Here is a 19,278-nt window from a genome sequence, read left to right as displayed (position 1 = left end):
CTCGAGTGTCCATGCACTGATCATTTCTTCATATATCATCTCTAATTATCTTTTGAAATCTTTTTTTTTTTTAAATACTTAGGATTTTTTTAGGATTTTTAATTTTACTGTCCTCAGATTATATTTTTCTTTATTTCATAATTTGAGTGAAAAGCAGTGAATACAGATTTTGTCCATAGATTTTTGTTTTATTTTTTAATAAGTCAATTGTTCTGTGGTTTGGCTCATAATGAACTATGAAATACAGAAATGTATCAGACAAAGAAAGTTTTCTAACTTCATCTGTGTTCCCACTGTACAGCAATGTGAACTATGTCTTAAGTGTTATTTTTATGCTTTTGATGGTTGTCAGTAAAAAGGATTTGTGGCAGAAGAGACAGACAGAAGGCTGTGTATCTTAGTGTGATGTGCTCAGTTTTCACCAGCTATTCAAATGCAACAATAGTGCTTAAAGGGTTAGTTCACCCAAATATTAAAACTGTCACTTATAACTCACCCTCATGTCGTTCCACACCCGTAAGACCTTCGTTCATCTTCGGAACACAAATTAAGATATTTTTGATGAAATCCAATGGCTCAGTGAGGCCTCTATTGCCAGCAAGAAAATTTACACTTTCAGATGCCCAGAAAGCTACTAAAGACATGTTTAAAACAGTTCATGTGACTACAGTGGTTAAACCTTAAAGTTATAAAGCGACAAGAATACTTTTTGTGCACCAAAAAAAACAAAATAATGACTTTTCAAAAAAATCTACTGATGGCCAATTTCAAAACACTGCTTCGAAGCTTTACAAATCTTTTGTTTCGTATCAGTGGTTCGGAGCACCAAAGTCACGTGATTTCAGGAAACGAGGCTTCATTATGTCATAAGTGTTTAGATATTTCAATATTTCACATGACTTTGGCAGTTTGATGCATGATCCGAACCACTGATTCGAAACAAAAGATTCGTAAAGCTTCGAAGCTTCATGAAGCAGTGTTTTGAAATTGCCCATCACTAGATATTGTTGAAGTCGTTTTTTTTTTTTTTTTCTCGTTTTTTTGGCGCACAAAAAGTATTCTCATCACTTAATAACATTAAGCTTGAACCACTGTAGTCATATGAACTGTTTTAAGTATGTCTTTAGTAACTTTCTTAGCATCTGAAAGTGTTAATTATCTTGCTGGCAATGCAGGCCTCACCGAGCCATCGGATTTCATCAAAAATATCTTAATTTGTGTTCTGAAGATGAATGAAGGTCTACGGGTGTAGAACGACATGAGGGTGAATAATTAATTACACAATTCTCATTTTTGGGTGAACTAACCCTTTAAAATGATCAAAGCTTCCAAATGCCTCTGATCTGGATCCACAATATATATTTTTTAGTCCGTTCAACCCTTTCTCTACCTTCTTGTGTTTGTACTAATAGTAGGGGTGTAACGATACGCTCAGGTCACGATACGGTACGTATCTCGATACGGAGTTCACGATACGATACGTATCACGATATTTTGAACAAAATGAAACTGAAATTCAAACAAGATTTATTCAAAAAACTTCTCCCAAGAAAATTCAATAATTTTCCTTGTTGTACATACAAGATCACATTTCAAGGTTTAATAAAAACCTTCTGTATTCAAATTAACAGTTCAATAGGGCTGTCTGTCACTGAAAAAAAAAAAATGTTAAATTTAACATGAACTTAGAATTATGAATAGGGGCCGTTCACATATCGCGCCTAAAAACGCGTGGAAGGCGCGGCCGCACCGCTTCTCCTTCTTTCCAAAGCGCTTGCGCTCCCGTGGCGTCGGTCGTTGCTATGCAACCATGAACTGAGCTCTCCAAGAGAATCAGGATGTTTCTGCAAAGGATAAATGATTTCTAGCCCTTAGTTTTACTAGCTACGAGATATATTGATGGAGATAAGATATAAAAACCACCATGTACAGCTATGATCAGCTGTTCGGCTGAGCTTTTGATGTTTTGTTACGGAAAGGCCATAGCTGATCGGTTGATTCTTGTCACACGACCTGCGGTGCGCTTGCGGCATTCTGAAAAGTTGAGAATTGCATGCGCGTCGCGACCGCGTTGATCCCATTATGAGCGCGCCTGCCGCGTGGCTACATTTGAAAAAAATAACTGACTTGCACGCGGAAAAGACGCAATATGTGAACGGCCCCGCGGAACTTCTTAAAGCAAAGCATCGCAAGCGTCTTTTGCTTTTCTGTGAGCAGAGCTGTTCCTGTGCACTGCGGTGAAAGAAAGCCACGACTTTTCTCACGCGACAATACAAGAGACTGACATGAGAAACGTTTAAACCTGCTTGCAAGATTCATTGTGTGCCCGAATTCACTTACTGAACTAGAGAGCTGATTGAGACACACCATTTATATGCGGTGACAACCGGCTTCTCTCACTGCCACCTTGCAGAGTAGGTCACGTCGGCAGCTCAACTAATAAGATTAAACTGCCGTCATATCGTAAAAGTATCGCCATCACTCTACGATGCATATCGTAACATGTTTGCATCGCGAAATATCGTACCACGATAAATCGTTACACCCCTAACTAATAGTAGCCTAAACATTTTTAAAAAACATTTTCATTTATTTTTATATTACATTTATGAACCAAATAAAATTTGAACCAAATTAATTTTATACTTTTTTTTTATATACAATGCACAGCATAAATGAGTACACCCCCTCTGAACAAATACAAAAGTTTTTTTTTTTATGATCACTAATACAATTCATGGAAAGATGGCAAAACTAAAATGTATTAAACATAAACATAATAAAAACTGAGAAGTATATCTCATTAATAGTCATGTTTAAATTAAGGATTGCAGAAATGAGTCCACCCTAGATTTAATTCAACAAATGTATAATATTCTAGTACTTAGTATGCCCTCCATAATTTTGAATATACTGCTCTGACCCTTCTTGGCACGGAGTGTACAAGTTCATGACAAATTGTCACATCTGTCCTGTTTAACTCCTGGATGATGAGCTCCTTAAATGCCCTGATCTTTAATGGGGAGTGTTGCTCAACTCGTCTCTACAGAATCCTCCACAGGCGCTCGAGTGTTAAGATTGAGTGCAATACATGTCCACAGGAGGTTTTTCACCTTGGGAGAATGCATATCCTCATTGTCATGATGAAAAAATGCCTAACAATGCAGGGAATGAGGAAAGGGTAACATCTTCTGTTTCAAGTTTGTGTAATAAATTAAACCGTGGTGTGGGAATTCATGACAGCACTGATAAAGCACAACTCCCTCACACCTTCAGCACTTATACATCCCTATATAAGAGCTTTACTACCACTGAACTTTACTGTGGGAACCAGGCACTTCTCACTGTACTCCTCCTCTAGCAACACCATAACATTTTGGATGCTGTTTTGGTCTCATGAGAATCTATATTTTGTAAATATGGGCTTTGGAAATGGCTAACTGACTTTATTGTGCTTTGGCTACAGTAGGTAGTTCCAGTGAGAACAACAACCATGCATGTCATTTCTGCAGGCTGCATCTTACTCTGTGAGGTGAACAGTCACTCTTTTCATAGCTTTTGCTGGCTCTGAGACACTCGCTTGGTATTTCTCCTGCTCTTTGTATAGCAAAAAATAAATAAAAAATCCCTCATCACTAAACGAAAGCTTAAAATGAAGGCCTGATTATTTCAGGGGCCTTGTCACAAGTCCATTGTTTTTGAATTTCTGTGTTACTTTTGCTATATTTTCACACTTAAAACAATGATTTGGTAATCCTCTTGTACCACTGTCCTCTTTTGTGTTAAGAAATAAGTCTCCTGACAGTTCTCTCCTAAGTGCTTCCATTGTTGTCAGCATTAAGTTTGAGAATGATTCAGTGGGCTATATAACACTTTTAATTGTCCAGAAATTACTTCTCTTTAAATGTTTTGGTTCAACATACTTACCTGTTGATCAAACATTGCCTTTAACTTACACTAGAAAATTTTTATTTCATTTTATTTTGTAACTTTTAGGAAGGTGTACTCATTTTTGCTACACAACTTCTTATCACCTTGATAAGAAAATATTTTGACACGCTTCTTTGGTAACTGATTAAGCAGACTTGCTGGAACATTATAGCCTTTCCCCAATACCCACACTTGCGGTCTTTTCACTTGACCACTTGTCTACTTGCATGACGTATTTCCTGTATTTGGCCCATATGTTCAAGTAGCCATGAAGACTGCAAGTGTGTGTAGAACTTTATTACCTGATGGGACACACTTATAGTGTTGCAAAAAAAAATGCAAGCGTTTACAGAGCTTTTTTGTTTTAATTATTATTTTCAATACTCTGCATTTTAAAATACACTTCTAAATGTCTGTTCAGTGGTCGCTATGTAACTAACAGAAGACAATTTTAAAACTGTGGTGCTTTTTTAAGTGATAAAAAGCAGTTGCAAATGATGTACAAAATACACATAGCCTACTTATCTTTGCATCAATAAAATACCAAATTATAATGTAGGCTATTATATAATTAATTTAACTTACAGTGGAATGTTTTCATTGACATCTCACAATTTCAGGGCATGTGAGTTCCCGAACATAATGCATGATGGGATATGCTTAGCCTCAAATACCGCTCAGAAGCGGTATTCAAGATAGTGTGGGTTTTGTGTGCATTAAGGGGACTGCACTTGGGCCTTTTTAAGACATGAGACAGTCTTGTGCACTTACTTCCTGTTGCATGCACAAGCTCTCAAGTGGCCAAGACCACAAGTGTGGGTATTTGGACAATATATCTCTAAAGAACCCTAACATGTCTTCTAAGTAATAGAGTAATTGCTGACTTTCAGAAGTTTCAGAGCGTGTGTACTCATTTATGCTGTGCACTGTATATTATTATTATTATTATTATTATTATTATTATTAAACAGACTTGGTCCACACTTATGTTACCCAACAGCCTAACCCAGATATTAGAAAATAGATTCACATTGTGTAAAACTTTTGATCTAAAAAAAAAAAAAAAAAGAAAAAGAAAAATTTATATTTCCCAACCAAAACCAATGGATGCATAAAATCGACTTGTGAATAAATAAAACTGGATGCATCTTTCATGTATTTATAAAACAAAGTAAAATTAAATAACAGCCAGTGTTCCAGTGTGGTTTCTTCCTTCAGATTAGGCACATAGCTTCAAACAAACACTTCCTGTAGCTATTTATGTGTGTTTCACTCTGCTATGGCTCACTCCAGCTCAGTGGCAGATGTAGGCTTTTGAGCATGAATTGCATGTTTCAGGCTAGCCACAATATTTCAATGGGGTTTCCAAAACTTAAACTGTCTCAATCTATTCTAAGGCAGATCTGTTTGTTTCAGATCCTTGTCTCGCTGCACAAGCCATCTGTGCTTCAACTTCAGTCCAAAGACAGATAGCTTTACATTCTCCTGGAGAACTCTGATACAGATCAGATTTATAGTTCCTTTAATGATAGCCAGGCATCCAGTTCCTGAAGCAGAAAAGCATCCGCGTTTAACTGCTGGTATTAAGTGTTTTTATAAAATGAAAGTTAAAACTGAAAGGGAAAGAAATAAGCGTCTAATCTGAATGTTCTTTTTTACTGCTGAACAATACTTCTATACGCTACAACAAGGCATTGTAAAATCTGACTACATACCATGTTAAAAAAAAATGTGCATAAACTTCTTGTACAGCATTGTACCTCAGTTTTTTTTTATTTGTTTTGTTTTCCAATTAATTAAAAGCAGATTAAAAAATGCCTTAAATGTATTTCCATAAATCAGTTTTTCATTTAGAATCATCATTACACAGTAGCTACTTACGTTTTGTGCATGCAGCATTTTCAGGAAGTGACATGCTCAAATTCTCAGCTCGCTGCACTTGGACTCAGCATTGTTCAGCTGCATCTTCAGTGATCAGATGAGAGATGAAGCTGTTTGAACTGTGTTTCTCTGCTGTGTGGATGTTGTGCTGCTGCTGCTTTCTAGTGTATGTTAAAGGTCAGTAAGTTCTCTGAATGATGCAGTAAGAATGATGTCATTTATAAACTTGTTTCATGTTTATTATTTGTACAATTATCTGTACATTGCCTTTATTGCACTCCTTGTTAGTTTTTTCTCTTTCTCTCTCTCTATCCAACTCTTCTCCATGTCCATTTTTTCACACAGGTCATAATGTGTGTCAACAGAAGCTCATTTCAAGAGTCAATTTATCCACAGAACTGCAGTCTGAAATCACGCTGCCTTGCCTGTTTGAAGCAGCTCTCTTTGGATCAAACCTGACCATGAGTTTAGTTGCTGTCTGGGCTCAGATTAATACAACAGTTGAATACATTGTAGAGATCAACGTAAATGGTCTGGAAAGCTTCTGGAATAACAGAAATGGTAGAATTCAAGCATTTCGTGATCGCTCTGGCTCTGGAAACTTCTCCATCCTGATCAGTAATGTGCAGTGCTCTGATCTTGGTCTCTACCACTGTGAACTGTTCAGAGAGACTAACTGTTCTCTGGGCTATAGACAGATCAGTGAGTATCACAATTATAACTCTTTACAAGGACCTAAAAAAATAGACTATTAGTATGTATACTAAGTAACTAACAAAAAGTGTCATGAAGTGGGTGAATTTCTGATGGTTTACATCAGTCATCTTTTTGATCTTGATCAGGTCTCAGTCTTGCTGAGTTTTCACAGCTTAACTGGCAGCTCATAGTTGCAGGAGGAGGAGGATTTCTGCTTCTCTGTCTGATCACTGTGTGTGTTTACTACACATGGACGAAACGTGAGTCTGATCGCTGTGCTATGAGACCTGGTGAAATTTTTCATGCAATGCTTTGTATACACATGCAAAGAGAAAATAAGTAAAAGTAAACTGTATAAATGTAAATAAATAAGCTAAATTAGTTGCTGGTTAAAGTAATTCTAAGTAGGCTATGATCAATATCAAGTCTTTCTGAAATGTTATTTGAGAAGCCAGTTAAAACAAGGGCCATAAAAAATACAGCACATTAAAAAAGAAGGAAAAAACAGAAATTCTTTCAGCTGCTCTTTCAGACACCGTTTTTATTCACTCAGCTAACTGTTGAACCGTACTGAGTCAGGGATTGAGTACATATCCTTAGTTAATGTGATGAAATATCTTTGGTTATTCTGGACACCTGAATCCACCCATTTTAACTTAACTTTGCTTCAGCTGTTGCCTCTATTTTTTTTTTTTTTTTTTTTAAGTATAATCAATTTGGCATTTCAAGTCATTTCAACTTAAATTACATTAAACTAACTTCAAAACTTGAGTTGAATCTCATATAACTTTTATAAAAAAATTATATTGCTCATTATTTTGATGAGTTGTCGTGATTATATTGTTTTTTACAGATAAAAATTATTTGCATCATTTGTTTGCAGATGCCACATGGTTTGAAGTTTTGTATTTGATGTGGTGACATTTTAGTGTGGTTTAATTGTTATCGTTTTGGTGATCACTGTATATTCAAGTTTACATCATATAAAAATATTTTCTCTGTGATCAGGACAAACAGTCAATGCAACAATCGAGCACGGATCACGCAATTGCCATGATAGCTATGGTAAATCATGCTTCTCAGTATATTACAGTATATATAGAATGATATAGATAAAGATAATTATATATAGAATGACTCTGAATATGAATTGATGGAGTAATGTCAAGACCATGGCTGATACTTGAATATTATTACTACATAACATAATATAATTATAACTTACATTATTAATAACAGTTTTTTCCCCTGCTCTTTTATTTAGGAGAAACAGTTGATGAAATAACCTATGCATCAGTTACTCATAAGCCACACAACTGCCATGACAGTAAAGGTACATTTTGCTTCTCAGTATACTGTATATAATCTAATGCCTGCTGTGATCTAGAATGACTGGATATTTTATGAAGTAATCTCGAGACCACGACTGATACTTGAATATAATTTCTATATTAAATATATAATTGTAACTTACAATACTAATAACTGTTTTCCCTGTTCTTTTAGGAGAAACAGGTGATGAAATAACCTATGCATCAGTTTCTCATAAGCCACATAACTGCCATGACAGTGAAGGTAATTATGTCAATAATGTCGTATTACTGAAGTTGAAATGTTTTGCTATGCATCAAAATGTGAGATATCTCTGTTTCATAAGACATTTTCTCATGGTCTTTTGTTTATCCACTTCCTCATCAGTTCATGTGAATAGCAAGCCCATAAAAGGCTCTGCTTCAGAACACGTCAACTCAGAGACCGTCCTTTACGCTTCTGTCAAGAAGAGAGACAAAACATGAGCAAGTGAGCAGCAAAACATCCAAATGAAAGAGATTTTTTTTGATAACCCCTACTCTGTATTCAGATCTGTAGGTTTTTCTTTGCATCCCGAGTGCTCTGAGAAGCTGACCAGTCATGGCACCAATCCACCAGAGCTTGTACAGTCTAACTTCTGATCTGTTCTTAAGTGGGAATTTATGTATTGTATGTCAATGTTAACACAAATACTTTTATGTCTTGTGATGGTTTTAAAAGTATTAGAGACACAAATCATATTTTTAACTATATTTAATTTAAATAACCAAAATGTAATATGTAGAAGACCCTAGAAGTAACATCATTTGCACCTTTTCTGCAGCACCAGGGGAACAAAAGTTAAAAAGTAATCAAACAAATATTAATTTATGGGCAAAATAAGTATGTCAATAACTATCTATATTTGTGGAAATAGTCTAATGTTTGTCAGTTGTGTAAATCTGCTTTGTTTTTATATTTTCTCTTAATTTGAAAGTCAATCTCTTGGCTGCGTGAGGCTGTGAATTGTGACTGAAGTCTGAGGAGGAAGGTGTGAAGGTGTGAAACTGAATTGAGCTACTTTATCACCTAAACCACTGAAATTCTTTGCACAAACAGACAGGACCACAGATGCAACAGCAGAGCAGGATAAACAAGACTGTGCAGGAGCCATAACTGTCATCCTGATAATGAATCGTGTTACAGATTACACAATGTGGGATGTACAAAAATACTGAAGGTCACGATGCTTACAAGAAACCAAAGTGGAAATTTCAATTTCCATGAAGAACTACTTCTAATTTCTAAAAAAAAAATTAGAAGTATTGTTTTGTGTTCTGTTAAGTAGGCTGGGATACACTACACGACTTTTGCTCAGATATTTGCCCCAATTTGCAGTCTGGACGAATCGACAATAGTTGCCAAAAGTCTGCAGATTCAGCGAGCTTCAGACAATGATTATATCCAGTCGGAGGATATCAAAACATGTTTGATATTTTAAGCCTATTATGAATTTTAAGCCGTTTAGAAGTAGAGCACATATCGTGTATGAAGTGTTGCTACTAAATACAGTACAATACAGTATTCACATACGCTGACAAGCCAATGAAAATCAATGGAGAATGGTGGCAATCGCATCAGAGCTAAAACCAACCATGTAAGTAACGTCACTGTACTGTTAGCTTCGTCTTGAGATAGTTAGCAAACCACTTTCTGAGGTAAATCTTGATTCATTCATTGTAATGCTAATATTCATCATCATCCAGGACTCGACAACGCTTGTCCGGGATAAGTAGATACATGCCTAAACGCCAATAGCTGCGAATGATTGATTACATTAAATGTAAAGGGCGACTGATAATGGAATAATATATTGACGGTAACAAGGTAGATAAAACAACTGACTGCCACTCACCTCTAACATCTGTTGTAATCTGTGGAGTCCATACTGACCGCGTTTACCCTCCCAAGGCCGAATCCAAATGCACTTGGCTCGTCGTTTTTCAACTAGGCCTACTAGCCTCACGGTCATCCTCTGCAAATCTGTAGTGTGTCTCTTAGCACCAAAGCGCATGTTTCTGTGTGAGTTTGTTGGGGGTAAGTTGTCACACTTTTCACACTGTCTAACATTTACTGGGCACCATACATCACAATGGTATAAATGTCATACCAAATGAAAGAAGGAAGTCTATGGGCACATATGTTGTATTCATTACATTTTCATATCTTATCTCATTAGCCTATGGAGTTGTAGACTGTTGAACAGAGAATGTGCACTTGCACCATCGGCGGGTAAATCGTCACACTAGATTATCTAAAAATAAGAACGCAACTACTTAATTGTTATTATTGATTTCAATTTTTAAATTCAAACCAGAACTGGAAATATAAACAATCATGCCTAGAGAATTTGGAAAAACAATTATTTCAATCCAAACAATACACATTTCATTCAAAACACATTAAGTGGCCAAACCACTTTACTTTGAACTTTAAACTCAAGCTTTCTCTGGCTTGTACATAGATCCATGATAACTGAATGGAATACTGTGGAAAACTTAACATGTTTAATGTCTGAACATAACTGACTTAACATGTTGAACCTCTTTTTTGAGCATGTTCTCTGTGTTTATTTGTACTGGGGCAAGTTGTCACATGTGACGACTTGCCCCAAAGTCATTGAGACAACTTGCCCCAAACTGACATGTGTGCTAATGTTGGCTAAATCTCAAGGTGAGCTCAACATAGCACGTCAGCTAAAGTATCAAAAGACACGTTATTGTCTCCTCTATGTTGTGCAAAATAATAATTTTTAACATTCATATCTAACAAAGTTGTATTGCATAAAATTTAAAGTGCAAATTTTTTACTTTTTAAGCCAAAATATCAGAAAATTGTGCTAACCTCAGATTAGAGAGATCTTGACCACATGTGAACAGGAAGTTGACTATAGAAGAAGAAGTCACACAAAGTGGCTATTTGATTTTTGAGATAGAGCCTCTAGTTTTGGAGTTATGAAGAGTGTGATAACTTACCCCGCTCTCCCCTATGATCCTCAGTCGCTTAGTGTACGATGCCCAGTTTTTCTCTGTAACCATTTATAAATTAGCAAGTGTATGATGCCTAGTGTATTAAAATATGTTCAGAATTTAATTGTTTTGTTTGTTTTTTTGTTTTTTGTTTTTTGTTTGTTTGTCAAGACTAAATAAGATTTTAAAATATTACAAAATTACATAGCCTAGGCCTACCTACTTCGTTCTTGGCGCATTTTCTCTTTTTCTGCTCCGAACAGATAGCTTTGTTTGGATTCCATTGCCATATGTCAAGACACATGTCAGTATCTTCCACACTGCATGTCTGAGTCCAAAACATTAAATTAAATGTTATTACATAAATATAAATCTTTAAGTATTAGAAAAATGAAATTTCCACATGACGCCTCTAAAATCCGCATTTATATTCGCATTATTATAAAAATCGTTTACATTATGTAATGATTTGCTACTTAAAGGGTTAGTTCACCCAAAAATGAAAATTCTGTCATTTATTACTCACCCTCATGCTCAAGATCCATTAATGTACTAAAAACATATTTAAATCAGTTCATGTGAGTACAGTGGTTCAATGTTAATATTATAAAGCGACGAGAATATTTTAGGTGCGCCCAAAAAACAAAATAACGACTTATTTAGTGATGGCCGATTTCAAAACACTGCTTCAGGAAGATTCGGAGCATAATGAATCAACGTATCGAATCATGATTCAGATCGCATGTCAAACCGCCAAACTGCTGAAATCATGTGACTTTGGCGCTCTGAACAGCTGATTCAACACACTGATTCATTTGTGCTCCAAAGCTTCCTGAAGCAGTGTTTTGAAATCAGCCATCACTATATAAGTCGTTATTTTGGGTTTTTTTGGCGCACCAAAAATATTCTCGTTACTTTATAATATTAAAGGGTTAGTTCACCCAAAAATGAAAATTCTGTCATTTATTACTCACCCTCATGCCGTTCCACATCCGTAAGACCTTTGTTAATCTTCGGAACACAAATTAAAGATTTTTTAGGTTGAAATCCGATGGCTCCGTGAGGCCTTCATAGGGAGCAATGGACACTTCCTCTCTCAAGATCCATAAAGGTACTAAAAACATATTTAAATCAGTTCATGTGAGTACAGTGGTTCAATATTAATGTTATAAAGCGACGAGAATATTTTTGGAGCGCCAAAATAACCAAAATAACGACTTATTTAAAAACAGTGCTTCAGGAAGCTTCGGAGCACAATGAATCAATGAATTCGATCTGAATCATGATTCGATACTTTGGTGACCAGGGCGGGCGAGAGCCGCGAGGGAACGGCGCGAGGCCGGTGATGCAAGTGATAACGAGACCTTGAGTCTCTCACGGAGGAGCTCTGGGAGCACAAAAGGAGGAGCGACGACTGTGAAGGACGAGAGAGGACCAGGCCTGGACTTTATTTTACTTTTTATTATGTTTGTGTTTGTTACTTTCGTTTTGTTCTTTGTTTATTTTGGAATTAAAGTTTTGTTGAATGTTCGCCGATTCCCGCCGCCTCCTTCCCACATCTACGAACTGTGTTACAGATACGCTGATTCATTATGCTCCAAATCTTCCTGAAGCAGTGTTTTGAAATCGTCCATCACTAAATAAGTAATTATTTTGGTTATTTTGGCGCTCCAAAAATATTCTCGTCGCTTTATAATATTAATATTGAACCACTGTACTCACATGAACTGATTTAAATATATTTTTAGTACATTAATGGATTTTGAGAGAGGAAATGTCATTGCTGGCTATGAAGGCCTCACGGAGCCATCAGATTTCAACTAAAATATCTTAATTTGTGTTCCGAAGATTAACGAAGGTCTTACAGGTGTGGAACAGCATGAGGGTGAGTAATAAATGACAGAATTTTCATTTTTGGGTGAACTAACCCTTTAAATAATCATTGATAGCAAAGGAGGCCCTTTTGGTTTGGGGGGCCCACATACCTTCCATTGTTAGAGCGTAGGGAGGACCAGTGTAGTGCCGATTTCTGTGACATTATAGACTCTGTAGTGATGGTACTGGCATATGAAATGAGTGGGATTAGGAGTAGGCCGGATTAGCTCAATACAGTGCCTACTAGGGTCACAGAATTCGGCTCAACACCGGCACTGGTCTAGTATGAAAAGGTTTTGCTGCTTTCATTTACTCCTGTCAAGAAAAAAGTTAAGTCAGAAAAACATGAAAATGAACTAGAATTCTGCAATGTGTTTACTGGCAATGTGCAACTTTTATCTACAGCAAAACTGTCTATTAAAACTGTCCACAATTGTTCCATCACTGTTTTGACAGTTGTCTATTCACAAACTCTAAACATACTGTCTCTTTTTTCTGTCTTTTCATCAACTCATGAACTCCTGTTTGGGAAACCCTTAGGGCATAAAGACATTGTGCAGAATTGTGGTGATTACGACATCTGTTGGCTATCTTGTGAACTGCTAAACATTGTGTTACCTAATTGTTATATGAATGTCACAACACTCACAAACATTATAAAAGAGAAGGAATGAAAATTACATGGTTGGTAAAACATTAATGTCAGTAGGCACATGGAACATGGAACACTTTTCATAAGGAAATTTTGTCCAACAGCTAAACTCTTGTAATTAGAAGGTGAGAAACAAGTCTAGCAGGAAACATTGTCTGGAGGAATGATAAATGTAGAGATAAGTATAATGTTTGCCTAACCCTAAAACTGGTGACGTATCCTGTGGGATACAAACATTTGAGAGGCTGTGGGGAGAGTCAGGGAAAGTTTAGGTCTCATTTCTTGGTTTCATGTTGAAAGGGTGTTTGTTGTGAATAGATATATTGACTTTGTTCATAATTTAAAAACAGCATGACCACCTGTAGTGGGAAATCTACTCACCTTCTGATAAAACTTGATATATTTTACATATTCGCCAGCTATAAATCAGCTGAAAACAGAATGATTGTTTGGCAATGCATATTATAACATTATAGCCAGATTTTTAAAACATTTATTCTCTCATAACTTAAAGCAAACATTCTTTGTAAAATTCTGTTGAACAATAAAAATAAGGCCTATTTATGAATATGTTAGCCTACATAATCATATTTAATATGCAAATTTCTAAGGTCTATAATTTATCAATATCACCAAAACTTTGCTGAAAAACCTGCCGTACACAATCTACTTAATGCCTTCTGTCCTCTGATTGGTAGTTCATAATCTTTTTTTATTCATAAATATTTTATATTTTTAATAAAGTAAATATAAGATAAACATTTTCTGGAATGAAGAAACTTGGCTTTACTTGATTATTTATGCCTCATTTTTTAATGTTAAAAAAAAAAACATATTTTTACATTGTTTTCATGATATCAAATATGACACAACAGGCTTTTAAGGAACATTTATGTATCCATTTCTCAATTATCATTGATTTGTATATATCTATCTCTCCCGGTGTGAGAGGATAGAATATACAGTTTGTACAGTATAAAAATCATTATGTCTACACCTATGGAGAGTCCCCACAGAGATAGCGATCCAGGTGTGTGTGTGTGTGTGTGTGTTTGGTGTGTGTGTGTGTGTGTGTGTGTGTGTGTGTGTGTGTGTGTGTGGTACTAAAAAAAATACAAACTTATATATAAATATATGTGCATGTTTTTGTTGTGTTGTTGTTGAGCATCATATTTATACATCAGGTTTTATAGCTCATATATGCATTTTTTTGCAAATCATTGATAATTGGGAGATGGACAAATGTTCCCCAAAAGCCTGTTGTCATATTTGACATTTACATTAACATGTAAAAATAATAATTTTTAACATAATCAAATTGCTTCAGTACAGTAAATTGTTGTCTTTACTTCATAAGTATAAACTATCAATCCGAGTACAGAAGGCATGAAGGCATGTTCATATTGATCATTTATTTGCCATATAATTTTGTGTATATAATAAATAGGCATTATACTTATTGTTCAACATAATTTTACAAAGAATGTTTACTTTAAGTTATGAGAGAATAAATGTTTTAAAAATCTGGCTTGCCATTAAAATAAACAAATAAAAGTCATTTTTTTAAAAGAAATCGTAAAAAAAAGTATAATTTATGTCCTAATTAGATGATGGAAAATATCAATAAATTAATTTTCTGATTACTCTTTGCCCTTTTTAGGGCTAGTATGAAATGTATCTGTGTTGCAAATCTGTGTTGTATCTGTCGGAAATATTGTTTATCACTTATTCATAAATACTGTTTATCAGAATATGTTATAAAGAATGTTTATTATAAGTTATTAGAGAATAAAATGTTTTGAAATTGTTTAAAATGTTGTAAAAGGCATTGCCAAACAAGAATTCTGTTTTCAGTCAATTTATACCCCTAAACTGGCAACGTATCCTGTGGGATACAAACATTAAAAACAAAATTAAAAGTTATATTTTGAAGGAAAAAAAAAAAAAAAAAAAAAAGATCAAGTTGTGTTATTTGTGTCCCAATAAGATGAACATAGCCATAAATTAATTTTCTTTTTTTATGGTCTTGCCATTTTTAGGGTTAATAAGACTGCCAAGACACAAGTCTATTAAGTCAACACTGGAGATAGAATCAAGGATCCTCTGTGGGTTGGTTCTGAGGTTGAGTTGTGCAGTGCTGACAGAAATGTGGTTATGTAAGTTTGTTGTGACTGCTGTGGCTTACACTTTACAAATCTGTAAGACATAGCCATTTAGTCTCACTTGCTTGTTCAAAACCTCAAACATCCAGCTCAAACAGGTGCCCCAGAAAAATTAGCAGGTCTTTTTTTTTTTTTTAAAAAAAAACAATATTTAGCTTAACTTTAATAAGCCACACAAGATTCTCTATTTTATATCCATCTTGATATCACTAATAAACCCTGGAAGACCTGCTACTCCACCTACAAAATCTTTTAAAAGCAAGTTATTTAACTTGAAAGCCAACATTGGAATTATCAAATTGTTCATAAAAATTTGACTATAAATATTAATACTTTAGCTCATATCAGGCTTTTATTTATTTATTTATTTATTTACTTACTTACTTACTTACTTACTTACTTACTTAAAACTTAACTTAATAATCTAACTGTTGTTGGTGGATAAAGTCCCAGCTACTGCTCCAACATAAATGCTATGGAATAGTAAATAGTCACTCCAGTGGCGGTGGTAGGCCGGGGCTTGCAGGGGCTATAGCCCCACCAGAATCATCGGGGATCAAGCACTTTAAAGGGATAGTTCACCCAAAATTGAAAATTTGATGTTCATCTGCTTACCCCCAGCGCATCCAAGATGTAGGTGACTTTGTTTCTTCAGTAGAACACAAATGATGATTTTTAACTCCAACCGTTGCCGTCTGTCAGCCGTATAATGTGGGTCAATGGGAACTTATTTTATAAGAGTAAATAAAACATGCACAGACAAATCCAAATTAAACCCTGCGGCTCGTGACGACACATTGATGTCCTAAGACACGAAACAATCGGTTTGTGCAAGAAACCGAACAGTATTTATATCATTTTTTACCTCTAATACACCACTATGTCCAACAGCACTCGGTTAGTGAGGTCTGATCACGCTCTGACAACGGCAGTGATGTCTCGCGCTTATAATTCAATGAGCGCTAGACATCACCTTTGACCGCATCTCGTCTGCTTTTTCAGTTATTGATGTACATAATTTTTTTTCTTAGCACCCCCTTTGAACTGTTAAGCCTCCCCTTAGCACCCCCAAGAAAAAAATCCTGGAGCTGCCACTGAGTCACTCATATTGGTTCTCTTGATTTTTACACAGCTTTTCAACTAATCCAAGATTTGGATTTGTTTTGTTTTGTAGTCTCCTGCAATATTATATGTTTGTTTTACACATTAGTTTTTGAGATTTTGATACTCTATCTATGGTACTTGTTAATTTCTGAAGCTAAATCATGTTTTGATATGTACAGATCCAGCATTTAAATTACAGAGACATATATATGGGTCTAGGGTCTATCTATAAAACTAGATATGTTATATGGTATCTGTACACAGGGTTGAGGAGTAACAGAATACATGTAACTTAGATATTTATTTCATTTAAACATTAATGTAAACTGTAACTGGCAATTAATGTAAGAAACAATTGTTGATTCTGACTCCGACACTGCAGAAGCATCCTAAGCTACAGTTCTTCTCATATTCATACCCCTTGCAGAATATGCAAAATTTAAAACATCTTAACAAAATAAGAGGGTTCATAAAAATTGCATATTTTATTTAGCACTGTCCTGAATGAGCTATTTCACATAACAGATGTTTACATACACTCCATAAGACAAAATTATTATATATATTATTTAATATAAAAATTGCTCAATTCAGAAATTTACATTGAATATTAACTGTCTGTCATTATACCTGAATGATCCACGGCTGTTTTCATGTTTTGTGATATTTTGTGAGTTCCTTGTTTGTCCTGAGCTGTTAAACTGAGCTCTGTTCTTCAGAAAAAAATTTCCAGGTCTTGCACATTCTCAGGTTTTCCAGCATCTTCTGCATATTGGAATGCTTTACAGCAGTGAATGCATAATTTTGAGATCCATCTTTTCACACTGAGGGCAAGTGAGTGACTATTACAAAAGGTGAAAATATTTACTGATGCTCAAGAAGGAAACAATGCATTCAGGGGGTGTAAACTTTGAACAGGATGATGATGTGTACATTTTGTTTAAAGATCTTTTTTTTCATTTAGTACTGCCCTTCAGAAGTTAATACTTCCATGTTTCCCAGAAGAAAAAATAATGTCAATTTACCCTGTTCATGCAATTCAAAAAGTTCCCCAGCTCTTTAAGATGAGGTATGTAATAATTCTGTCCACTAGAGGTCGCTAGAGGTCTATTCAAAACAAAGGCGTAGCTTGATGACGCCAAGTTTGAGTGCGGAATCTTGGGACATGTGGTCTCCACCTCAACGGACGGACGGTGCAAAAGAATAGAGATAGGACTCTGAAAGAAATCACGTTCATTGATGTGATTATTGACTAGGGCTGTTCGATTCCGGATTTTTTGGAATCGATTCCGATTCCGATTCCTGTTTCTGGAATCGAAAGAATCGATTCCTGGAATCGAAAGAATCGATTCCTCGAATCGATTCCTCACTCAATTTTTTTTTATGCCACCACCGTGTCTAACATTGTCGCGTCTTACCGTGCCACACAGCAAGTAACTCTCTACACCGGGCATGCAAAGCGACCGTTGCAAATCCATTTGTCCTTCCTATTAGACATATTGCGACTGCTGCTTGGTCATAATTAGAACGAGGCATTTACTTCGGGAATTTGTCATGTCGTGCTTCCTGCGTCAGGTGTAGACAGTAGACACACAGTGTAAAGACTAGGAATATGTTCACCATATACATATAGGTAGATTCTATTTACATATAAAGGGTGCGATTTGTGAAAAAAAAACAGAGGGGGGGATGTTTTGAAAAGTTTACTATTTTTTTTTTTTAATTTATTAAAAACCACAGTGGAGCTATACACTATTTTTGGTAGCTGTTACAGAAAAATAAAAAAATAAAAAGATTTAACCTTGAAATTTGAAGTATTAGATAGCTTAGATATTTGCAATACTAGTGTCGTAGTGTTGCAAATATCTAAGCTATCTAATAAATATAATTCTTAATGACTTTCTGATAGAAATGCAATATCAATTGGTATTATTAATAGAATAACGATATACAAACCTTTACATTCAATCGCGTTTGGTACCATTTATTTTTGATCACACTTATGCAGTGCATACACATAAACTTTTAGTCCAAAAGTGCGCACATTTGGAGAAATGCACATTTACCTCATATTTCATTAGATATAAGCTGGCCAGGGTTTCATAATTACCGAGGACAGAAAATGTAGTTTGCCAGGGGGTTACGGGGGTATGCTCCCCCGAGAATTTCCCGGTGTATATATGAATGTTTAAGATGTTTTAAGGCCAACAAATTGGATAACAATAAAACCATGTCAACAAATACATGCATGCACAGTTTTGAGGCAGCTTTAATCGCATGTTTGGTAATTTCATGACTTAACTTACAACAGAACAACGACGGTCATTGCTCGTAGTTTCGTTTGCGAAAAGGGGATAAAAATAATTCAGCAGAGGCAGGGATACATAGACCAGAAGGGGGAAAATCCTAGGCCTTTACACATTCTTCGCGCGATTGATTGTTGTTGTCGATTGATTTATTCTTTTTTGTCCTAAACTACAACGAGTAAGATCAAACCCGGCCCAGAAACCGATTCTAAAGATTCGGTTGGGTCAGTCATTGCGCGTGATTGCCTACACAATGCTTAAATAATCATCCTACCTAAACCATACTCTGTGTCACGACTGGATCCATTTATTTATTCTAAACTTTATTTCTTTACAGGTGATGTGATTGTGTT

The 19,278-nt window shown here is 35.5% G+C and overlaps 1 protein-coding gene across 3 annotated transcripts; it reads left to right on the top strand.

Annotated features, from left to right (window-relative positions):
- The first annotated feature begins 4,084 nt into the window (after window positions 1–4,084).
- LOC125267038 lies at window positions 4,085–10,950 on the top strand. Of its 3 annotated transcripts, none has more exons than XM_048188294.1 (8): window positions 4,085–5,988; window positions 6,157–6,513; window positions 6,654–6,767; window positions 7,516–7,572; window positions 7,772–7,840; window positions 8,014–8,082; window positions 8,206–8,307; window positions 8,917–10,950. In XM_048188294.1, exons 1-7 carry the CDS (start codon window positions 5,916–5,918, stop codon window positions 8,301–8,303), a joined length of 837 nt encoding a protein of 278 aa, XP_048044251.1. In that variant the 5' UTR covers window positions 4,085–5,915; the 3' UTR covers window positions 8,304–8,307; window positions 8,917–10,950. The 3 variants fall into 3 exon arrangements, with proteins under 3 accessions (XP_048044251.1, XP_048044250.1, XP_048044249.1); XM_048188293.1 differs by having other exon boundaries at window positions 8,795–10,950; XM_048188292.1 differs by having other exon boundaries at window positions 8,206–10,950.
- The last annotated feature ends 8,328 nt before the right edge of the window (window positions 10,951–19,278 follow it).

Source organism: Megalobrama amblycephala, linkage group LG4, assembly GCF_018812025.1.
Source record: "Megalobrama amblycephala isolate DHTTF-2021 linkage group LG4, ASM1881202v1, whole genome shotgun sequence".
In the NCBI taxonomy this organism is placed as follows: domain Eukaryota; kingdom Metazoa; phylum Chordata; class Actinopteri; order Cypriniformes; family Xenocyprididae; genus Megalobrama; species Megalobrama amblycephala.
The sequence above is the reverse complement of the archived record's forward strand: the minus strand, read 5'-3'. Positions and strand labels throughout refer to the sequence as shown.